The sequence below is a fragment of the Leopardus geoffroyi genome, chromosome B1 (assembly GCF_018350155.1).
Source record: "Leopardus geoffroyi isolate Oge1 chromosome B1, O.geoffroyi_Oge1_pat1.0, whole genome shotgun sequence".
Lineage (NCBI taxonomy): Eukaryota > Metazoa > Chordata > Mammalia > Carnivora > Felidae > Leopardus > Leopardus geoffroyi.
Window position 1 is genome coordinate 131,952,153 of NC_059327.1, and position 20,191 is coordinate 131,972,343.

The window sequence follows — 20,191 nt, forward strand, 5'->3', positions numbered from 1 at the left end:
CACAGCTAACATCATCCTCAATGGGGAAAAACTGAGAGCTTTCCCCCTGAGATCAGGAACACGACAGGGGTGTCCACTCTCACCGCTGTTGTTTAACATAGTGTTGGAAATTCTAGCATCAGCAATCAGACAACAAAAGGAAATCAAAGGCATCAAAATTGGCAAAGATGAAGTTAAGCTTTCACTTTTTGCAGATGACATGATATTATACATGGAAAACCCGATAGACTCCACCAAAAGTCTGCTAGAACTGATACATGAATTTAGCAAAGTTGCAGGATACAAAATCAATGTACAGAAATCAGTTGCATTCTTATACACTAATAATGAAGCAACAGAAAGACAAATAAAGAAACTGATCCCATTCACAATTGCACCAAGAAGCATAAAATACCTAGGAATAAATCTAACCAAAGATGTAAAGGATCTGTATGCTGAAAACCATAGAAAGCTTATGAAGGAAATTGAAGAAGATATAAAGAAATGGAAAAACATTCCGTGTTCATGGATTGGAAGAATAAATATTGTCAAAATGTCAATACTACCCAAAGCTATCTACACATTCAATGCAATCCCAATCAAAATTGCACCGGCATTCTTCTCGAAACTAGAACAAGCAATCCTAAAATTCATATGGAACCACAAAAGGCCCCGAATAGCCAAAGTAATTTTGAAGAAGACCAAAGCAGGAGGCATCACAATCCCAGACTTTAGCCTCTACTACAAAGCTGTCATCATCAAGACAGCATGGTATTGGCACAAAAACAGACACATAGACCAATGGAATAGAATAGAAACCCCAGAACTAGACCCACAAAAGTATGGCCAACTAATCTTTGACAAAGCAGGAAAGAATATCCAATAGAAAAAAGACAGTCTCTTTAACAGATGGTGCTTGGAGAACTGGACAGCAACATGCAGAAGATTGAAACTAGACCACTTTCTCACACCATTCACAAAAATAAACTCAAAATGGATAAAGGACCTGAATGTGAGACAGGACACCATCAAAACCCTAGAGGAGAAAGCAGGAAAAGACCTCTCTGACCTCAGCCGTAGCAATTTCTTACTTGACACATCCCCAAAGGCAAGGGAATTAAAAGCAAAAATGAACTACTGGGACCTTATGAAGATAAAAAGCTTCTGCACAGCAAAGGAAACAACCAGCAAAACTAAAGGGCAACCAACGGAATGGGAAAAGATATTTGCAAATGACATATCAGAAAGGGCTAGTATCCAAAATCTATAAAGAGCTCACCAAACTCCACACCCGAAAAACAAATAACCCAGTGAAGAAATGGGCAGAAAACATGAATAGACACTTCTCTAAAGAAGACATCCAGATGGCCAACAGGCACATGAAAAGATGCTCAATGTCGCTCCTCATCAGGGAAATACAAATCAAAACCACACTCAGATATCACCTCACGCCAGTCAGAGTGGCCGAAATGAACAAATCAAGAGACTATAGATGCTGGAGATGATGTGGAGAAACGGGAACCCTCTTGCACTGTTGGTGGGAATGCAAATTGGTGCAGCCACTCTGGAAAACAGTGTGGAGGTTCCTCAAAAAATTAAAAATAGACCTACCCTATGACCCAGCAATAGCACTGCTAGGAATTTACCCAAGGGATACAGGAGTACTGATGCATAGGGGCATTTGTACACCAATGTTTATAGCAGCACTCTCAACAATAGCCAAATTATGGAAAGAGCCTAAATGTCCATCAACTGATGAATGGATAAAGAAATTGTGGTTTATATACACAATGGAGTACTACGTGGCAATGAGAAAGAATGAAATATGGCCCTTTGTAGCAACATGGATCGAAGTGGAGAGTGTTATGCTCAGTGAAATAAGCCATACAGAGAAAGACAGATACCATATGGTTTCACTCTTATGTGGATCCTGAGAAACTTAACAGAAACCCATGGGGGAGGGGAAGGAAAAAAAAAAAAAAGAGGTTAGAGTGGAAGAGAGCCAAAGCATAAGAGACTCTTAAAAATTGAGAACAAACTGAGGGTTGATGGGGGGTGGGAGGGCGGGGAGGGTGGGTGATGGGTATTGAGGTGGGCACCTTTTGGGATGAGCACTGGGTGTTGAATGGAAACCAATTAGACAATAAACTTCATATATTGAAAAAATAAATAAAAATAAAAAATGGAAAAAAAAATAAATGTATTGAGATTTAATTTATGGCCTAATATATGGTATATCCGGGAAAATGTCCTATATACACTTGAGAAAAGTGATTATTCTGGTTGTCAGGTAAAATATTCTGTATACATCTGCTAGATGTAGCTGGTTTGTTTTTTAAGTCCTCTGTTTCTTATCTTCTATCTGTCTCTTCTACCCATTGTTGTGACTGGGGTGTTGAACTAGTGAACTATTGTAGAACTGTGTATTTCTCCCTTATATTCTGTTCATTTTTTCTTCGTATATTTTGATGGTCTGTGATTGCTGGATTGTGGATACTTCTATTTTTCACTTTATATGGAACCTCTGTACTGTTTTCTAGAGTGTACCAATTTGCATTCCCACTAACAGCGCAAGAGGGTTCCTTTTTCTCCACATCCTCACCAACACTTGTTGTTTCTTGTGTTTTTGATTTTAGCCATTTTCACAGGTGTGAAGTGATATCTCACTGTAGGTCTGATTTGCATTTCCTTGATGAAAAGGGATGATTAGCATCTTTCCATGTGTCTTTGGCCATCTGTATGTCTTTTTTAGAGAAATATCTGTTCATGTCGTCTGCCCATTTTTTAACTGGATATTTGGTTTTGGGGTGTTGAGTTATATAAGTTCTTTAAATATTTTGAATACTAATCCCTTATCAAATGATATGTCATTTGCAAGTATCTTATCCCATTCCATAGGTTGCCTTTTAGTTTTCTTAGTTATTTCCTTTGCTGTGCAGAAGCTTTTAATTTGATGAGTCCCAATAGTTTATTTTTGCTTTTGTTTCCCTTGTCTTGGGAGACCTATCTAGAAAAAAAATTCCTGTAGCCAGTGTCAGAGAAATTACCCTGTGCTCTCTTCTAGGATTTTTATGGTTTCAGGTCTCACATTTAGGTCTTCAATCCACTTTGAGGATTTTTTGGTGCATGATTTAAGAAAGTGGTCCAGTTTCATTTCTTGTGCATGTTCTTATCCAGTTCTCCCAACACCATTTGTTGAAGAGTCCATCTTTTTCCCATTGGATATTCTTTATTGCTTTGTTGAAGATTAACCATTTAGTCATGGGTTCATTTCTGGGTTTTCTGTTCTGGTGCATTGATCTATGTGTGTATTTTTTGTGCTAGTACCATACTATTTTGATTACTATAGCTTTGTAATAGAACTTGCAATGTACCTTGAAGTCTGGAATTGTGATGCCTCCAGCTTTGCTTTTCTTTTTCAAGATTGCTTTGGCTATTTGGGGTCTTTTGTGGTTCCATACAAATTTTTGGATCCTTTGTTGTAGTTCTGTGAAAAATGCTATTGATATTTTGATAGAGATTGTATTAAAAATGTAGATTGCTTTGGGTATTATAGGCATTTTAACAATATTTGTTCTTCCAATCCATGAGCATGGAACATCTTTCCATTTCTTGGTGTCATCTTCAATTTCTTTCATCAGTGTTTTATCAGTTTCTGGAGTACAGTTCTTTCACCTTTCTGGTTAGGTTTATTCCTAGGTATCTTATTATTTCGGGTGCAATTGTAATTGGGATTGTTTTCCTAATTTCTCTTTCTGCTGCTTCATTATAGGTGGTGTATAGAAATGGGGCAGATTTCTGTGCATTGATATTGTATCCTGAGAATGTACAGTTTGTGTTTCAGTTCTAGCAGTTTTTCAGCTGGAGTCTTTCAGGTTTTCTCTATATAGTATCATGTCATCTCCAAATAGTGAAAGTTTTACTTCTTTTTCACCAGTTTGGATGTCTTTTATTTCTTTTTGTTGTCTGATTGCTGTGACTAGGACTTCTAGTATTATGTAAAATAAAAGTAGTGAAATTGGACATCCTGATCTTGTTCCTGACCTTAGGGGAAAGTCTCTCACTTTTTCCACATTGAAGATGATATTTGCTCTGGGTTTTTCAGAAGTCTGTCTGTCTGTCTCTCTCTCTCTTTCTCTCTTTCTCTCTTTCTCTCTCAACCTAAGACCCTGAAATCAAGAGTCATACTCTCTACTGACTGAGCCAGGCTGATACCCCACTCAGAAGTGTCATGGGTTTTTCATATATGGCCTTTATCATTTTGAGGTATGTTCCCTCTAAATCTACATTGTTGGGTTTTTTTTTTTTTTATCATGAGTGAATACTGCACTTTGTCAAGTGCTTTTACATTGCATCTACTGAAATGATCATATGGTTCTTATCCTCTTATTGATGTGATGTATCACATTGATAGATTTGAGAATATTGAATAACCCTTGCAACCCAGAAATAATCCTACTATATTGTGGTGAATGATTTTTTTAAATTGTTGTTGGGTTCTTTTTGCTAGTATTTTGTTGAGGATTTTTGCTTTTATGTTCATGAGGGATATTGGCCTGTACTCTTTTTGTGTGTGTGTGTGTGGTATATTCGTCTGGCCTGAGTATCAGGGTTATACTGGCCTCATAGAATGAATTTGGAAGTTTACCTTCCTTTTCTATTCTTTGTAATAGTTTAAGAAGAATAGGTATTAACTCTACAAATATTTGGTAGATTTTGCCTGTAAGGCCATCTGGTCCTGGACTTTTGTTTGTTGGGAGTTTTTTGATTACTGATTTAATTTCTTTTCTGGTAATAATAGGTCTGTTCAAATTTTCTTTTCTTCTTCATTTTTGGGAGATTATATGTTTCTAGGAATTTACCCATTTCTTTTAGGTTGTCCGATTTGTTGACATATAGGTTTTCATAATATTCTCTTATAATCCTTTGCCTTTCTGGAGTGTTGGTTGTTTAGCCTCTCTCATTTGTGCTTTTATTTATTTGGGTCCTTTCTCTTTTATTCTTGATAAGTCTGGCTAGAGGTTTATCAATTTTAATGTTTTTTTTTTTTTTCAAAGAACCAACTCCTGGTTTTATTGATCTATTCTTTTTTTAGTTTCTATATCACTTATTTCTCCTGTAATCTTTATTATTTTTTTCCTTCTGCTGGTTTTAGGTTTTGTTTGTTCTTTTTCTAGCATGTATAGGTATGTTAGGCTGTTTGAGATTTTTTTTGCTTGTTGAAGTAGGCCTGTATTTCTATAAACTTCCCTCTTAGAACCACTTTTGCTGTATCCCAAAGGTTTTGAACAATTGTGTTTTTATTTTCATTTGTTTTTATGTAGTTTAATTTTTTTTTTCTTTTACTTTCTGTTTGACTCAATGGCAGTTCTAATATCAGGATCTAATCTAACGCTGGGAATCTCTTGACTAGGTTTCAAGTCCTGGAAATATTTCTCCATGGTTTTCAACCTCACCCTATTTTTTAGTTTTGTTTTGGTTTTGGTTTTGGTTCTGCTCTCTGAATCATCCATCATTTTTAATGAAAATCAGCACATGTTTACAGTTTACAAAATATAAATTATAAGAGTTTTATGATTTCAAGTCTTACATTCAGATCTTTAATCCATTTTAAGTTGATTTTGTGCATGGTATGAGGTAGTGGTCAAGTTTCATTGTTTTGCATATGGCTGTTCAGTTTTCCCAATATCATTTATTAAAGGAAACTATCCTTTCCCCATTTATATTCTTGGCTCCTTTATCATAGATTAATTGACCATAAAAGTGTGGGTTTGTTTCTGGACTCAACACACAGAGAAGGCCATATGAAGATGAAACAGAGAGAATTTTAAGATGCTGACCTTGATTGAAGATTGAAATCACAGGCAAGGAATGCTACCAGCTAGTGTGTCACTGCTGGTAGTTTACTTTCTGCCCAATGATACTGATTGCAGTCTGCTGGCCTCCAGAACTATGAAAGAATAAATTTCTGTCATTTTAAACAACATTGTATGATAATTTGTAACAGAAGACACTGAAAACTAATATAAATGGGTATTGATGTCTCAGTGTTGCTTTTTAAATGCATTTCACTGGTTATTAAATGAGATTAAGTATCTTTGCATAAGATTATTGATGTCCGGTTTTCTTCTATCAGTTTTTCAACTCCTGTCCTTTGTCTTTTCTTTTTTTCAGTTTACTTTCTTATCGATTCTACCTACTAACCCTGTCATTTGTCCCTGTTACTAAAGAGATATTCATAATCTGTACCTTGTCTTGCTACCTTATTCTGTCTTCTGCATTCAGATCTTTTTCACATTTTTTTAATTATGGAAATTTTTAAACATACCCAAAAGAAGAGGGAATAGTATGTAGTATAACACATTTTCCATATACCCATCACTCAGCTTCAATAGTATCAGTATTTTTTCCAGAAAATATGTACTTTTTATGTACTTTCGTGCATTATCTAAGCAATCTTTTTGTGTTGCTATTATTTCTGTAGCAATTTCTGTCATGATAAAATATTTTTTCTGATAATATTTCTTTATCATTTTATAAATGATATATTTATACAAATATTATATCATTATATACAAATGTTATATAAATGTTATATGTGAATATTATATATTTGTTATATATAAATGTTATCTTATGTGTAGCAATTTCTAATATATACAAAGAATTATGGCACCTATGTTAACCTGTACCTTCTTCCTAAACAACATGTACTTTTCTTATTCAGCCAGCACAAGCTACTGATGCAGATCTTGGGAATTTGCCAGTTGTCCCATCAACATCATACATGTCACCATATAGCTTGTTGAAAATCCCATGTGTCCTTCTAAGAAGGCTGATCAATCATACAGGAGATGTTAAAGTATATGCCTGAGTCAACTGTACTGGCATTTTTGTTTTTACAAAGTAAGTCCTCTCATTTTTTCTCCTTATTTCTAGTGTGCCACCTGGGCTTGAAGGCATGAAAGAACAAGACATCTGCAACAAGATAATGGCTAAATTACTAGAAAATTATGATACCTTGTTTGAAGTAGAGTATACAGGAAATGATAACCAGAGATGTGAAAACATGGCTAGGATTATCATAGTAAAAGTAAGTAACTTTGGTATATAATCTTCAGTATTGCTTATATTTTGAATGGAAGACATTTCATATAGATCATTCTTTGTCATAAAAATGTCATGGGTATAACTTAGATTATTATTCCTGTGTTTATTGAATTTTGTTTATGAAATATAATCTGTGTCAAGTATTTAACTGATCTATATTCTTCTAAGATTGGAGAATAATTGTGAATTCATGTTTCCCTGCCGCTGTAAAATCATCTCAAAATCACTTATGTAGGCCCAGTGCTCTGGTTGATTTTTATGGAAGCCTGGTGTTACAGCAGAGATATGTGCTTATAGCTGTGTTAGGAGTGCTAGCTTACTGAGTAGATGGCAAATTCCTGAAGATAATGTTACTGTCTTTTTATTTCCCTTGTGTCTGGCACACTTTCAAGTTCACCTTCAGATTTTAAGTCCCACATATGTATCCCCTGGCAACTATCATCAGTAAAGGAAAGTATTTTTATAAGCTGTAAAGGAATCCTTAACAATACTATCTCCATCTTTTTATACATTGGCCGATAATTTATAACCTATCCTTTACACATTAGGGAAATGTAGTAGGTCTCTAAAGAAAGTCCGACAATAAACCAAGCCAAATCCCCCAGGGGAGGGATCATATTTCTTTATCACTTATATTGAGGCAAATCATGATGGAATGGATATGGGAGGTTCCCTTAGGAGATTTCCTGAGACTTATCACCTTTACAGACTGCATTATACTTGTTGATTTACATGGCAATGACTGATAAAACCCAAGACACTTGTTTTGGTCATTGAAGAGGTATTTTCATCCCTTCTTCCAGTTGAGAACATGACTTTGAAGAAGAAATAAAAGGTAATGAGTATCAAGTAGCACTCTACCAAAAAAGCAAAAGAAAACCAAAAACTAGGTTTTCTTATCCAGACTCCTTGTAAGGACTATAGTACATCTGAGAGGAAATGCCTCTATCTGGAATCTTGCCAAACTGATAAAGAGAACTTTAAACTTTTAAAGAAGGGAAGAATAATACATAGATAAAATGATGAGATACAATAATAATGTAAGTTGGAGGCAACACAGTAGCTGAGAAAATATGTCCCTGATTCACCAGAGAAAATACGGAAAGAAGATACACTGTCTTGCTACCAAAAAATTAAAATAAATTCTCTTTTAAATAGGAAAAAAAATACATCCTAAATTTCTTCCTCTGTCTCCTAGAGTACTTTGCAAAGGTCTCTTTTTAAAGTATTAAAAAGTGATTGACTTTGCTACAGCTGTATCTCTGATTAACACTTTTTAGCACTTGTACTTTTTAACTAGAGCTTGTAAGATAATCAGATAAGCCTAAAATATAATAGAAAAATATGATCTCCTAGGCAAGACAAACTTGCTGACATATATATATATTTCCCCCCCCCCACTGGAATATGCCAAGAAGAGGTTATATGCTGTGTAAGTAAAACAACACCTGTTTAAATATATAGAAGGAGTCCCTGCCTAGAACTCATTGAGCTACTAGATTTAAGTCTAGTGGAGAACTTAGTATGAGAGTACAAGATAATAAGACACACAAACTGGTAGTACTGTGGGAGTCAAATACAGGTATCTTAGGTAGATAAAGAATATGACTGCTACTCCCCTAATGCAAGTTTCAGATCTGGCCTAGAAGCAGATAAAGACCATGTTTGAAAACTGCATTTCTATACCGTGGAAGCATCATTCTGCTAAAGCAAAATAGTTGGTGCATTCTTTACTGATCTTGCTGATAGTTCATCTCAGATGGTACCTTATGCTACAAGGGAATATGATGTTCTGAATCTAGTTACAGCCAATAAGGACGAAATGTAAGTTGCAGAAATGATTTTAATGGAATATGCCAGTGCCATTTTAGGGTCCATAAAAATAAAGAACATGCTAGCTATAATCAGTTATCTAAACTTGGACATTGTTTAGAAAGCAGTTTTTTTTTTAATTCCTAAAATCAGGGACATATTAGATACAAACCAAAAGAATACTGGATTAGAAAGGAAATGGGAGGCTGACAATGAAATCATTAACATACTAAACAATTGGAAAACTGGAAGGTAACTAAAAGAAACAAGTTCTTATTCTGGTCATTCTCATGAGCTCAGCTTTTAGAAGGATAGGTAGAAGAAGATACCAGCACAAAAGAAGTAATAATGACAGACACATAAAGTGAATGTGAATGACAGACACATAAAGTGAGCTGAGAATAAGCTTAGGCTCATGGAAACTACTAAGGTATAGAAATGGGCTTTTAAGGGGAAGAAGTACTAAATGTATCCACCAACATACCTCTGTGTACCCCATTGTGGGGAACAGAGTCATAAAAGATTGAATGAAGTTCACAATATCCTGTGTGCTTTAGGGAGATTTGGGGCCAAGACAAATGTAAGTTTGGTTGCAATGGAACCAGGATGAAGGACTTTGAATTTGGACTGGTGTTAACTTAGGGCAGGTCTCTACATTTGTTTGTGTTATTTTCAGTATTTTAATCATTGACTTAAATGAGTACATACTTAGCACATTTGCAAGTAAAATAAAGCTGGAAAAATCGTTCAGATATTGGATGGCTGGGTATGTAGACTAACAGAATGATGTGTGAGTGCATGTGTGTGCATGCATGTGTGTGCGTGCGTGTGTGCGTGCGTGTGTGTGTGTGTGTAGTACCATTTCCCTCTTCTTTCTTGCTTCAAACAAATGAGCATTTTATTTGGGCCTGCAGCAATGTGCTGAGGTCACATGGGCCTCTCCCACAGTTCCAAGGGATCCGTGAATGAGTCACAATGGTTTTTACTACCATCCTCTTTAGCTTTAAGATTTAAGTTAGTTATGACTTAAAGGAAGATTGAGACAGTTCTGGCCAGGGAGATGTAAGGCAAAGTGTGTTGGAGGCAGAAGACCTCTGGGAAAGATTGTCATCCTTGATTAAAAAGAATGATTGAAGGAGCACCTGGATGGCTCAGTTGGGTAAGGGTCCAACTTTAGGTCAGGGTTGACTTCAGCTCAGGTCATGATCTCCTGGTTCATGAGTAGATCCCCTCATCAGGCTCTACGCTGACAGTGTGAAAGCCTGCTTGATATTCTCTCTCTTTCCCTCTCTCTCTGCTTCTTCCTCACTTGTACTTTCTCTCTCTCAAAAATAAATAAACTAAAGAAAAAAAGAATGGAGAGACCAGAGCTGTGGTTTTCCTCTGGGTATAGTAGCCCTGGTGGTTGTGATTGACTAGGAAAATGCCCAAGGGTACTCTCCAGGGGTGATGAAAATTTTCTGTATCTCATTAGGGATGTGGGTTATATGGATGTAAGCATTTGTCAAAACTCATTCAACTGTACACTTAACGTTTATCCATTTTAATTAATGTAAATTATTTTTTTAATTTTTAATTACAAAGAACAGAAGGTAGCAGGCCTTTGAGTAAGATGCTCATCTCTTTCATCCTGCTTTCAGATGTTATCATCTGAAGGTATGATGCTTGGAGCTGTTGCTATCATCTTTGCCCTTGATGAATGTATCACTGGCACACTGAAGTGAGCAGCCCAAGGAGGAAAGAGGCTAGATTCCTCATCCTTGCTGATGTGCTGAACCAGCCCCAAACATGCCTACCTCTGGACTTTGAGTTACATGAGGGAAGTAAAGGTCCTTAAAATATAAACTACTTTTAGCAGAGCATTCTGTTTCTTGCACCAAAAGCATCATACCTGATACAATCGCTATAATTGGAAAGTGCTGTACTTAGGTTTGTAAAATGATTTGTACAAATATAGCCCAAAGGAGACCAAAATTAATAATCGTTAAATTTGAAAATCATCCACAGATGTTAATTTTTCAGCACAGTACAAAATATCAGTGTGATGTAATTGTTCCAAAATACCAAAGATTCATTCACTGAATGGACCAATAGTATGCAGAACAAAGAATGTAGGTCTCACTGCTCTTGGTGTAGGTCTGGCAGTATCTGCAGTATTCTATCTGATTCTGAGTACTACATTCTGACCCTCCTGACAATCACCACTGTGACCCATTTACACTCATTAAGTACATATTCTTCTGAATAACTGTCTTTTACTCTAGGTACCACACTGCTGATGACCTTGAAACCATCACTGAAGCCTGTCCTGTCAGAACAGCAGTAAAGCTGTATTTCCCACTATCTAGAAAATGCCACGCTGGTGCCTCACACCCAAAACTTTGTGTTCTATCCCCTCCAACCCTAGTTTCCCAGCCTCCAGCCTGCCAGACTAGAATCCTTACTTTATCCTTAACTCCTCTAGTCTTTACCAGTCCCTAGGGACTCAGATACTATCTTCTGTCTCTTGGAATGGGTGTCTCTTGTCTACCCATTACAATTGCTTTAGATAGGACCTTATCACAGGCACCCAGTTTCAAACTGTTATCCTGCTTCCAGGCTCACTCCCCTCCCATCTCCTTCCTACCAGTGATAGAGTTGTGTGGCTAAAAAGCAAGCCTGATCAGGGGCACGTGGGTGGCTCCACTGATTGAGCTTCCGACTCTTGATTTCAGCTCCCATTGTGATCCCAGGGTTGTGAGGTTAGGCTCTTCACTGAGCATGGAGCCTACTTACAATTCTCTTTCTCTCTTCCTCTGCCCCCTCCCCTGCTCATGTGCTCTCTCCCTAAAATAAAAATTAAAATTTATAAAAGCCTGATCATAATATATTCCTGCCTTAAGTAAATAAACCTTTTGCTGTCATTGATCTGTCTCCCACTCTTTTGCTCACAATATGTCATTAAGATGCCTTTACTTGGAAGTTCAAGCTGTCACACTGTCCCCAAATCAAATTTTCTCTTTTAAATATTTGAGTGAATATTAAATGGTTCTTGTCTGCTTCTTCTTTCCCTGACCTTTCTTCAGTCTCCTTTGAGGACTCTTCATTCTCAGTCAGAATTAAACATTATTATTTCCTAAGGTCATCCTTCAGTCTTTAATACACAGCTGTGCTTGGCAAACCATACATAAATATCTAACTGCCTAGTGGTCACTAGGGCCTAGTGGTCACTTGCATGTCCCGTGGATTGTCTGATCATCTTTTCTTGTCCTTGAAGATCTAATGCTCCACTTGTCTTAATGATTGGTTTCGTCCACCCACACAACTGCTCCAGGTTGATGTCCAGCAATCACTAAAACCTGTTAATTCTTCAGCATCTCCCTGCCCACTACTACTTCCTCATAGCCTCTCATCCAGGCAAGGGTATTCTACACTTGGCTCATTATCACAATCACCTGGCTACCCAAACCTAGAGTCAGAAACTCATACTGGGGCCTCAAAACCTGCATTCTAAAAGGCTTCGTTGGCAATTTTAATAATCAGCCAGAGTTGCAGTCTGAGTGATCCTTGGGAGACTGTTACAACAGTCTTCTTGTTTTCCCTGAGTCTAGTCTGTCCTGTGACCCCATCGTCCCTCTTCTGCCTGAACTACTTTTTTATCATGCAGATACAAACATGGTCAATCCCATATCAGAATTCTTCAGTGGGTTTTCTTTACCCATCCCTATAGTATAAAATCTAAGTCTTAGCAAAACAAACAGGAGTTTTCATGATTTGAGCCCACCCTGCTTATTCACACTTCCTTCCCACCACTCCTTCCCATACATTTGATATACTAAGAAGTCTTTGACGTGATTGTAGAAACAATGTCATTTCAGGTCTCATGTTTTCAAGCTATTGAGCTTAATGCCTGGCATTGAAAATTCCTTGAATTCAGTAGATGGACTCTATTCATTTTACTGAAAATAATGTCTCTGGTCACAATTTGTACATAATATGAAAGTAATATTAAGTTATTTTCAAAATAATTGAATAAAATTGAAAACATGATAGTTCACTGAGTACTTCATGACTGTCATATTTTGAGAAAAGGTACTCTAGATACTTTTAAAAGTTTTTAACAGTTCTGGAAAGAGCACTCTGATATTAGAATAAGAGGGTGTGTATTTATAACCTGGCTACTCAGCAATATGGGTAATTTATAGTATCTCTGCCATCTTAAATGGCAAAAAAAAAAATCTATAGATTCTATTGTGAGATTAAAACCATTAATGCTTAGGAAAGTATTTTCAAAACCAGTTAAATAGGATAGAAATGCAAAGTATTAAGTTGAAGGGGAGGGGTCAAGTGATACTATAGTTTAAAGAGTGTAATTGCTGAAGACCTTGGCTTACTTTCAAATGATCCAGTCAAGGATACTTCAGTAGATAGATTTATCAATAAGTTTAGGGCACAGAGTTAAAAACTCCAGTCTAGAATAAGACAGAATGGGTTAGAATTTCCAGTTTGTGTGACTTTGGGCAAATTATTCAGTCTTTCCTTCAACCTTAGTTTCCTTATCTATAAAATAGGACAACAGTCACTAATTTTGACTGGTTTTTCTTAGGATTAAATGAAATAAAAATAGCACGTTTTCAATAACCTTTAGCTTGAAAATAAATTGTTAGGTTTACATCACCTTTATATTTCCTTACTTCTCTTTACCCTAAAGAGAATAAAGCTTGATAATGGAAGGAAAAGAGAGTCAAAAGCAAAAAAAAAATAAAGTTGACAATCAGATGTGTTACTCATGACAAAAGAATTACTGCCTCTAGACATTTCTTGCTATTCACTATTTTAGGCTTTTTTTGTTTAATTATGGTAATATTAAGTATCCTCTTGAATCTGGAAAAGCAAGAATTGAATATGATTGTCCCTTCAATGGACAGAAAAGTGATTTTGGTATTTAATATGTGTAGTCAGGCATGTTTTTTGAAAATGAATTTTTTTAATGTTTATTTTTGAGAGAGAGAGAGAGAGAGAATCCCAAGCAGGCTCTGCACCATCAGCATAGAACCCAGTGTGGGGCTTGCATTCATAAACCATGAGATCAAGACTTGAGCCAAAACCCAGAGTCAGATGCTCCACTGTCTGAGCCACCCAGGTGCCCTGAAAATGAATTATTTTTTAAAAGTAGTAGTTTATGGAAGAGTAGAGTTTTGAAGTGGCTCTGTGAAAAATGGGATTTCCATTAGTTGCTGGGAAGAGGACGTGAACAGGGAAGCAAGCAGAGAATCTTCCAGGCAGAAGGATATGCTTTAAGTCATGTATTCTTTGTGTAATGGTGAGCAGACGTTTCTCGCCAGGCCATAGGAAGTAGCACAAGAGCTACATAGTCGAGTGAACTAGTATGCAGTTTAACTGTGGAGTTAACACTCACAGGAATGGGAGAATAATGAGAGGTTTTAAGAACAAGATGGACTTATTTTAAGTTGCACTTTAGATTTTTCCTTTATCTCTTTGGTGCAAGCAGGAAGTTGGTGTCATTCTTCAGTGCAGCCTGTTTGTAATAAGCTCTCAGGGAAGTAGCTTAATATCTATTTCTACTCAACTGACTCTGGTCAGTGCCACAAAATTGATCATGGCTTGTACAACACATCCATCAACCACACTTGTACACAAGCCTCTCCAGAGCCAAGGCAAAATGAGGAAAAAGGTTTATCTGTAGGACAGTTCTTCAACTCCTCCCTCCCTCCCTCCCTCCCTCCCTCTCTCTCATTCTGGGAGTGAACTAAGGTCCCTATAAGGTTTTTCCAGATTCTGCAATGGTATAGGCATGTCCAATCTAGCTACTTCAATCAAAGGAATTTTGGATAGACCTCTTAGGACTGTGACATTTGGAGAAAACTGTTGTCTGTTGGAGGTCTCAGAATATACATGTTGGCTCTTGGCATTTTCATCCACATTTTGCTGAATTTGGCAAGTCATGTTCACAGTTGGTTCTTTATAGTTATGGCCATTTCTTTCTTAAGGTGCAGCTTTCTTTTCTCTTTTTCACTGTTTTTGGTTTTGGTAGGTTTCAAGGAAGGAGCATAATAGAAATGCCTTTATTTTGCCAAACTGGAAGATCAAATCTGCATTTCTAAATAACTAGGTTAGGAGAAACTTATCTTTCAAGTAGACCTCTAACAGCTGTAGTTTAATATCTTTAGCTTCAGAGTAATTCTGTAGTCTGTCTTCATAGGAGGATCTAAATCCAAGACTTAAGAGTTTTTCCCTCATATTCAAGACTTGTCTTAATCACCCACATATTTACATACACAAAATTTGGTGGCTTAAATATGGTTTAGGTAATGCACCATGTAATCTAAGCTGAATTTATTAAATCTAAATAATTACTGAGTGCCTGCTATGTGCAAAGCATTATTCTAGACAATAGTAAGCAATAGACAAATCTCTGCCTTTATGAAGCTCATATTCTAATGAAAATACAATAAATAAGGAAATAAATAAGAAATTAGTATGTCAGATGGTAATAGATTCTGTGGAACAAAAGCAAGGAGAGGGAGAACTAATACTGGTAAAGTAGAGGAATGGCATTTGCTCATTTAAATAGGGAGGTCAAAATGCTTCATTGACATTGGGACATTTGAACAGAAACTTGCAGGAAGGAGCAAGCCATGAAGACATTTGAGAGAACAGCTTTCCATACAGGAAGAAGAGGAGTAGAGCCTTGAGGTGGGAGTGTACCTATTTTGTCTGTTAAAGCAGAATTGAGAAGGCTAGTATGGTTGAATGACACTGAGCTAGGGAGAAAGTTAAAGAAATGAGGTCAAAGAGGCATCAGGAGACCAGATCATGGATGCTCTTAAAGGTCATGGTAAGGACTTTGACTTTTACCCTGACAGTATTTTATTAGACAGTGGTGAACAAAAGAGTGCCCTGACATGACTTATATATTAAAAGGATTACTGGAACTACTAGGCAGAGAACAGACTATTGAAAGGAATAAACAGAAGAAGAGAGACCCATTGGGAGTTTATCACAATAGCCTGATTAAGAAATGCTGGTGGCTTGGGCCAGGGTAATGATAGTGAAAGTGGTGAGAAGAGCTGACAGGTGAGTTAGGATATGAAAGGACAACACAACAGGAGGTACTTGAGACCTTAGTTAGGCCAGAGAATATTTGAGATGGGAGCAAGCAGGCTAGAAGAGTGGTAAGCTGTGAACAGAGAATAGATGTTTATATCAGTAATTTTAGAGGTGGAGCAGTCTGGAGTGGCAACGAGATTTAGGTTGTATTCATGATAATGAGTGACTGAAGTGGAGAAGAGAAAGTCATTGGAAAGGAGATGGTTAAAGATGATGAATAAACACACTGATAGTTTGTTCTTATTGGCCCTGAATTTACCCAAGAGGATGGCAGATACTGATGTAGTTGGGAAGGAGGTGAGCCTGGTCTGCCTAGTATATACATATTATATGCATGCTTTGTGAATAAATTACATTTGTATGTGTTTAATAGGGCTAATGGGCCTCATGTATAATACACAAAATAATGTGATTAATATGTTGTTAAATATCCATCTAGAGGTTCTGGATGAGTATCACTGTATTCCACATAAACATCTTCTGAGACTGTCTTTATTAGGCAGTGTCACTATTGCTCATTATACCTTGGGGAATTTCTTTTGAAATTGACTTCAGAACATATGTCATTCATGTGTTGTATTGGGCATTGTCATCATTGGACTGGGAAATCTTTGTACTTTAATGCTTCATTTGATAACGGGAAATAATCAGTAGTCCTTTTGAACCACAGCAGGTCACTAAGTTGGGGAGTTATGATTAAATATTAATTTTTGTGTTTAAAATTGAAATCTGGCTATCAAGTAATTATGCTGATTTTCCTGTGTGACTCATAAGCAAACTCTCAAAATAGCTAAAAACATGTTTTTAAGCAAAAGAAAAATATTAGAATAACCTTTCATAGTGATTAGTTTGAGGGAAGTACTCACTTATCAATAATGTGGTATGACAAGTTTGATTACAAAGTTCAGTCTTGTTCCTGTAGAGTAAAAGTCACATAAATTGATAGATTACATAAACTTCTGAAATTATTTCCCACGTCTTTTTCATGCTTAAAAAATTGCATGTGTCTTTATTTTTCATTTAGGGCTACAGTTTAAGCAAATTAACTTCAAATGTTCACTTCTTTTCTTAGTAAATGCCTACCTACTCTGTGCAAAACTCTAGACTAAGTGTTAGCCTGCTCAGAAAATAAGCAAGATCTGCCCCTGTCCCTAAAGGAACTTCTAGTCTATAACAAACTCATAGAATCAGTGCAGGAACAGAGGGACAAAAGGGAGATATTTATGTCAGATATTATACAAAATTTTCTATACATATTATCTCATGTACTTCTCACGGTAGCCCCATGAAGTAAATGAACTTAATTCTGCTTTGAATGTGAGGAAGTCTAAAGAGTAGATGATTCAGGATCAAGAGTAGTAAATGACAGAGTTGAGTTTTAAACTCAAAGTACTCATTACAGGCCAAATATGGAAATAACCAAAATCTTAGTTTAAGTTGGAATATCAATGCCATGAATATTTACACATTTATTCATTCAGTATGTGTTGTAGTAATTTGGTGTCAGGAAAGATTTCTGTTCTGATTCTAGTCCTTTATGCATTCACTACTCCTAACCTCTTCTATAGCCCCTCAAGAATACTCCAAACTGGGAAGCAGTGGAGTCATAATAGGAAATAAATGTTTTGGTGTTTATGCTGTCTAATGCTTTGTAATTTGGCTGTTACCTTTATGTGTGGGTGAACTTACATAGTGAAAGTGACTAGTACTCAGCAAAATGTTATCATTTTGAGCACCTAGGAACTCAGAGGTAGCAATAAGTTAATTTGCTGGTTTATTCAGATAAGACCTTTCTTTGGACAGTGAGCTGTACCTTTTATATTGGTTCTGAATTTGAAGGCTAAAAAATATAGTAAATGATGTTTAAGAAACAAAGATAAAATTGCATAATAGAATGTTGTTTGCATGATTCAAATTGTCACTTTCCAGTAGCTGCAACTGATTAGATTATCAATGAATGTAAAGCATTAAGTAATAAAAGTAGTATTAAAAGTTATTAAGTAATAAAAGTAGAATTACAAGTTACTGTTTAGTTTGGGGTAGTTCTGCGACTCTTTTAGATGATAGTCACGTGTTTATAATTCATATTGCTGTTAATTTCTTTTCCCCAGACATTTTGTAGAGTGTTCACATATAAACACTAGAAAGTTATATCTGCTCAGGAATCGTTGGAATAGATGAGATATATCTGCCAGGTGTTAAATTCCTTCTTTCCTATTATGAAAAATATTTAACAGAAGACAGACTAAAGTGCTTTGCTTATGAAAACATTGTGCCCTAGAACCTTTAAATGACTTACGGTGAGATGACAATATTTTGGATCTGACATCTCAGAAGTTGCCTATTTTAAATCATGATATTGTGTGTATTTGGCAAGTAGAGACCCTCAGTAAATGGAAATTCACTTGCATATTTGCAGATTTTCAAAAGATTACTTGAATTTGCTTTAGTGCTAAATTTCTGCTCTTTTCTTCAGTTGAAGATAGAAATTATATTTCTGTGACTCACAAGTGCCTAGAAAGGAATATACCTCCAGGAGCAGCCCTTAACTAATGACTGAGGAACAGGAGGTTTATATTCCCAGCTCCTTTTACTCCTTGGTTGGAATCATTCTGTTGTGTGTGTTTTAAAGTGTTTCCCAGAGCTTTCCAAGTTGGAGTCTCAGAACTACTGCAGAAGCTCTACTAGCTTGGTAATGACACCTTTATTAGCTCTTTTCTTCCATCTGTTGTCACCCATTTCCCTGCTGAACCACTCAAATGAACTACTTGCCCTCAATCCTTGTTGTAGTGCCTACTCTCAATTGGGTAGGTGGGAGTCCAACCTAAGACGTCTCAAATTCTACTCACTCAATGAAGCCCTCTCTCATCTCCAGGTGCAGTTAATCTCCATCTCCTCTACTGTCTAAGGGCACTTTCTTTCTCCTTCTTTTAGGACAAGTCTTGCATTTTGCATTGGGTGAGTTGCTTTCCTCCTCTCGTATTGCATTATATGTTTTTCAAGGGTTAGAACAAGATCTCCTATTTACTTATCCTTCATTTTTTTCTCTAAAAAATTGTAGAATAACTCATACATTCTTGTGTCTCCCAAAGCACTTACTCTAGTTTCTTATATTTACTCAAAAACATCTATTGAATTGCACCATGTACACCTAAATAAAAGCTAACTCAAATTTATACTAGGAAAGTCATGTAACTATTCTTGGAATTAGTACTGGTTCACATTTCTAGAGTACACAATAACAGTTTGCTTAACAGAACTCTATCCAACTGATTTGCCAATTTAATCAATTCTCTGCATTTGCTTTTAAAGCCTACTGACTGCTGTCCATGGCAACGCTGAAGGCTGGTGGCTAATAAGCTATTCTCTCATATACTTGTTCATTACTGGTTTTACTTTATGCTAATCAAAAGTTTTGTCTTTTCCCAAAACTATTCATGCCAGTTTATTGTTTATAGTACCTGTATAATTTAATTAAACAAATGCAATGTTAACGCCATTATAACTATTTGTAGGAAAATGGTTTCAGAGTAATTAATACAAGCTTCTGTAAGAGATTCTGAAATCTTAGTGGATTAATACAATTCAAGGTTATTTCTCAGTCACTTCATAGTGCAGTGAGTTGAGCAGCCTTCCTCCATTTTTTCTAAACCCTCCTCCAAAATTGCTTCAGCAGGAAAAGAAGAGGTTTAGAATATGGGATAGGTTTCTGACTACACCTGGAAGTGGTTTAAAACACTTCTTAAATTCGATTGAGCAGATTCAGTCATATTGCTCCCAACCTGTAAAAGAGACTGGAAATGTAGTCTTCCTGGTGCCTAAGGAGAGGACACAGAGGAAATGAGGAGATGGTATGGTGTACACAAAGAATTATTTCTGTTACAAAAGGAAAGTTGAATACATTGGAAAGACTTGATAAAGATTAAGAGGTTTACATTTTTACTTTGTATAGGTGATACATGATGATTGTGGTTTATACAAGGAAAAAGGTGTGGAATTCCAAGCTCTTGGACTATTCCCAAAAATATGCCCACATCAAAAGACTGGAAAATAAATGAACATTTCAGTGTTTTAAAGTAAAAAAAAGTATTATTTATATGTATCATTTTTAAAAATTTAATTTTTCTTTTCTTTTTTTTTTTTTTTTTTTTTTTTTTGAGAGAAAGTGGACATACATCCA

The 20,191-nt window shown here is 36.2% G+C and overlaps 1 protein-coding gene across 7 annotated transcripts in view; it reads left to right on the top strand.

Annotated features, from left to right (window-relative positions):
- The window catches only part of FAM13A (family with sequence similarity 13 member A), a 362,868-nt gene that overhangs the window by 145,640 nt on the left and 197,037 nt on the right, over nucleotides 1-20,191 (top strand). For all 7 annotated transcript variants that reach the window (XM_045473125.1, XM_045473066.1, XM_045473115.1 and 4 more), the window contains exon 5: nucleotides 6,919-7,072. In XM_045473125.1, coding sequence (XP_045329081.1) covers nucleotides 6,919-7,072 — 154 coding nt within the window. The remainder of the gene's footprint in view (nucleotides 1-6,918; nucleotides 7,073-20,191) is intronic.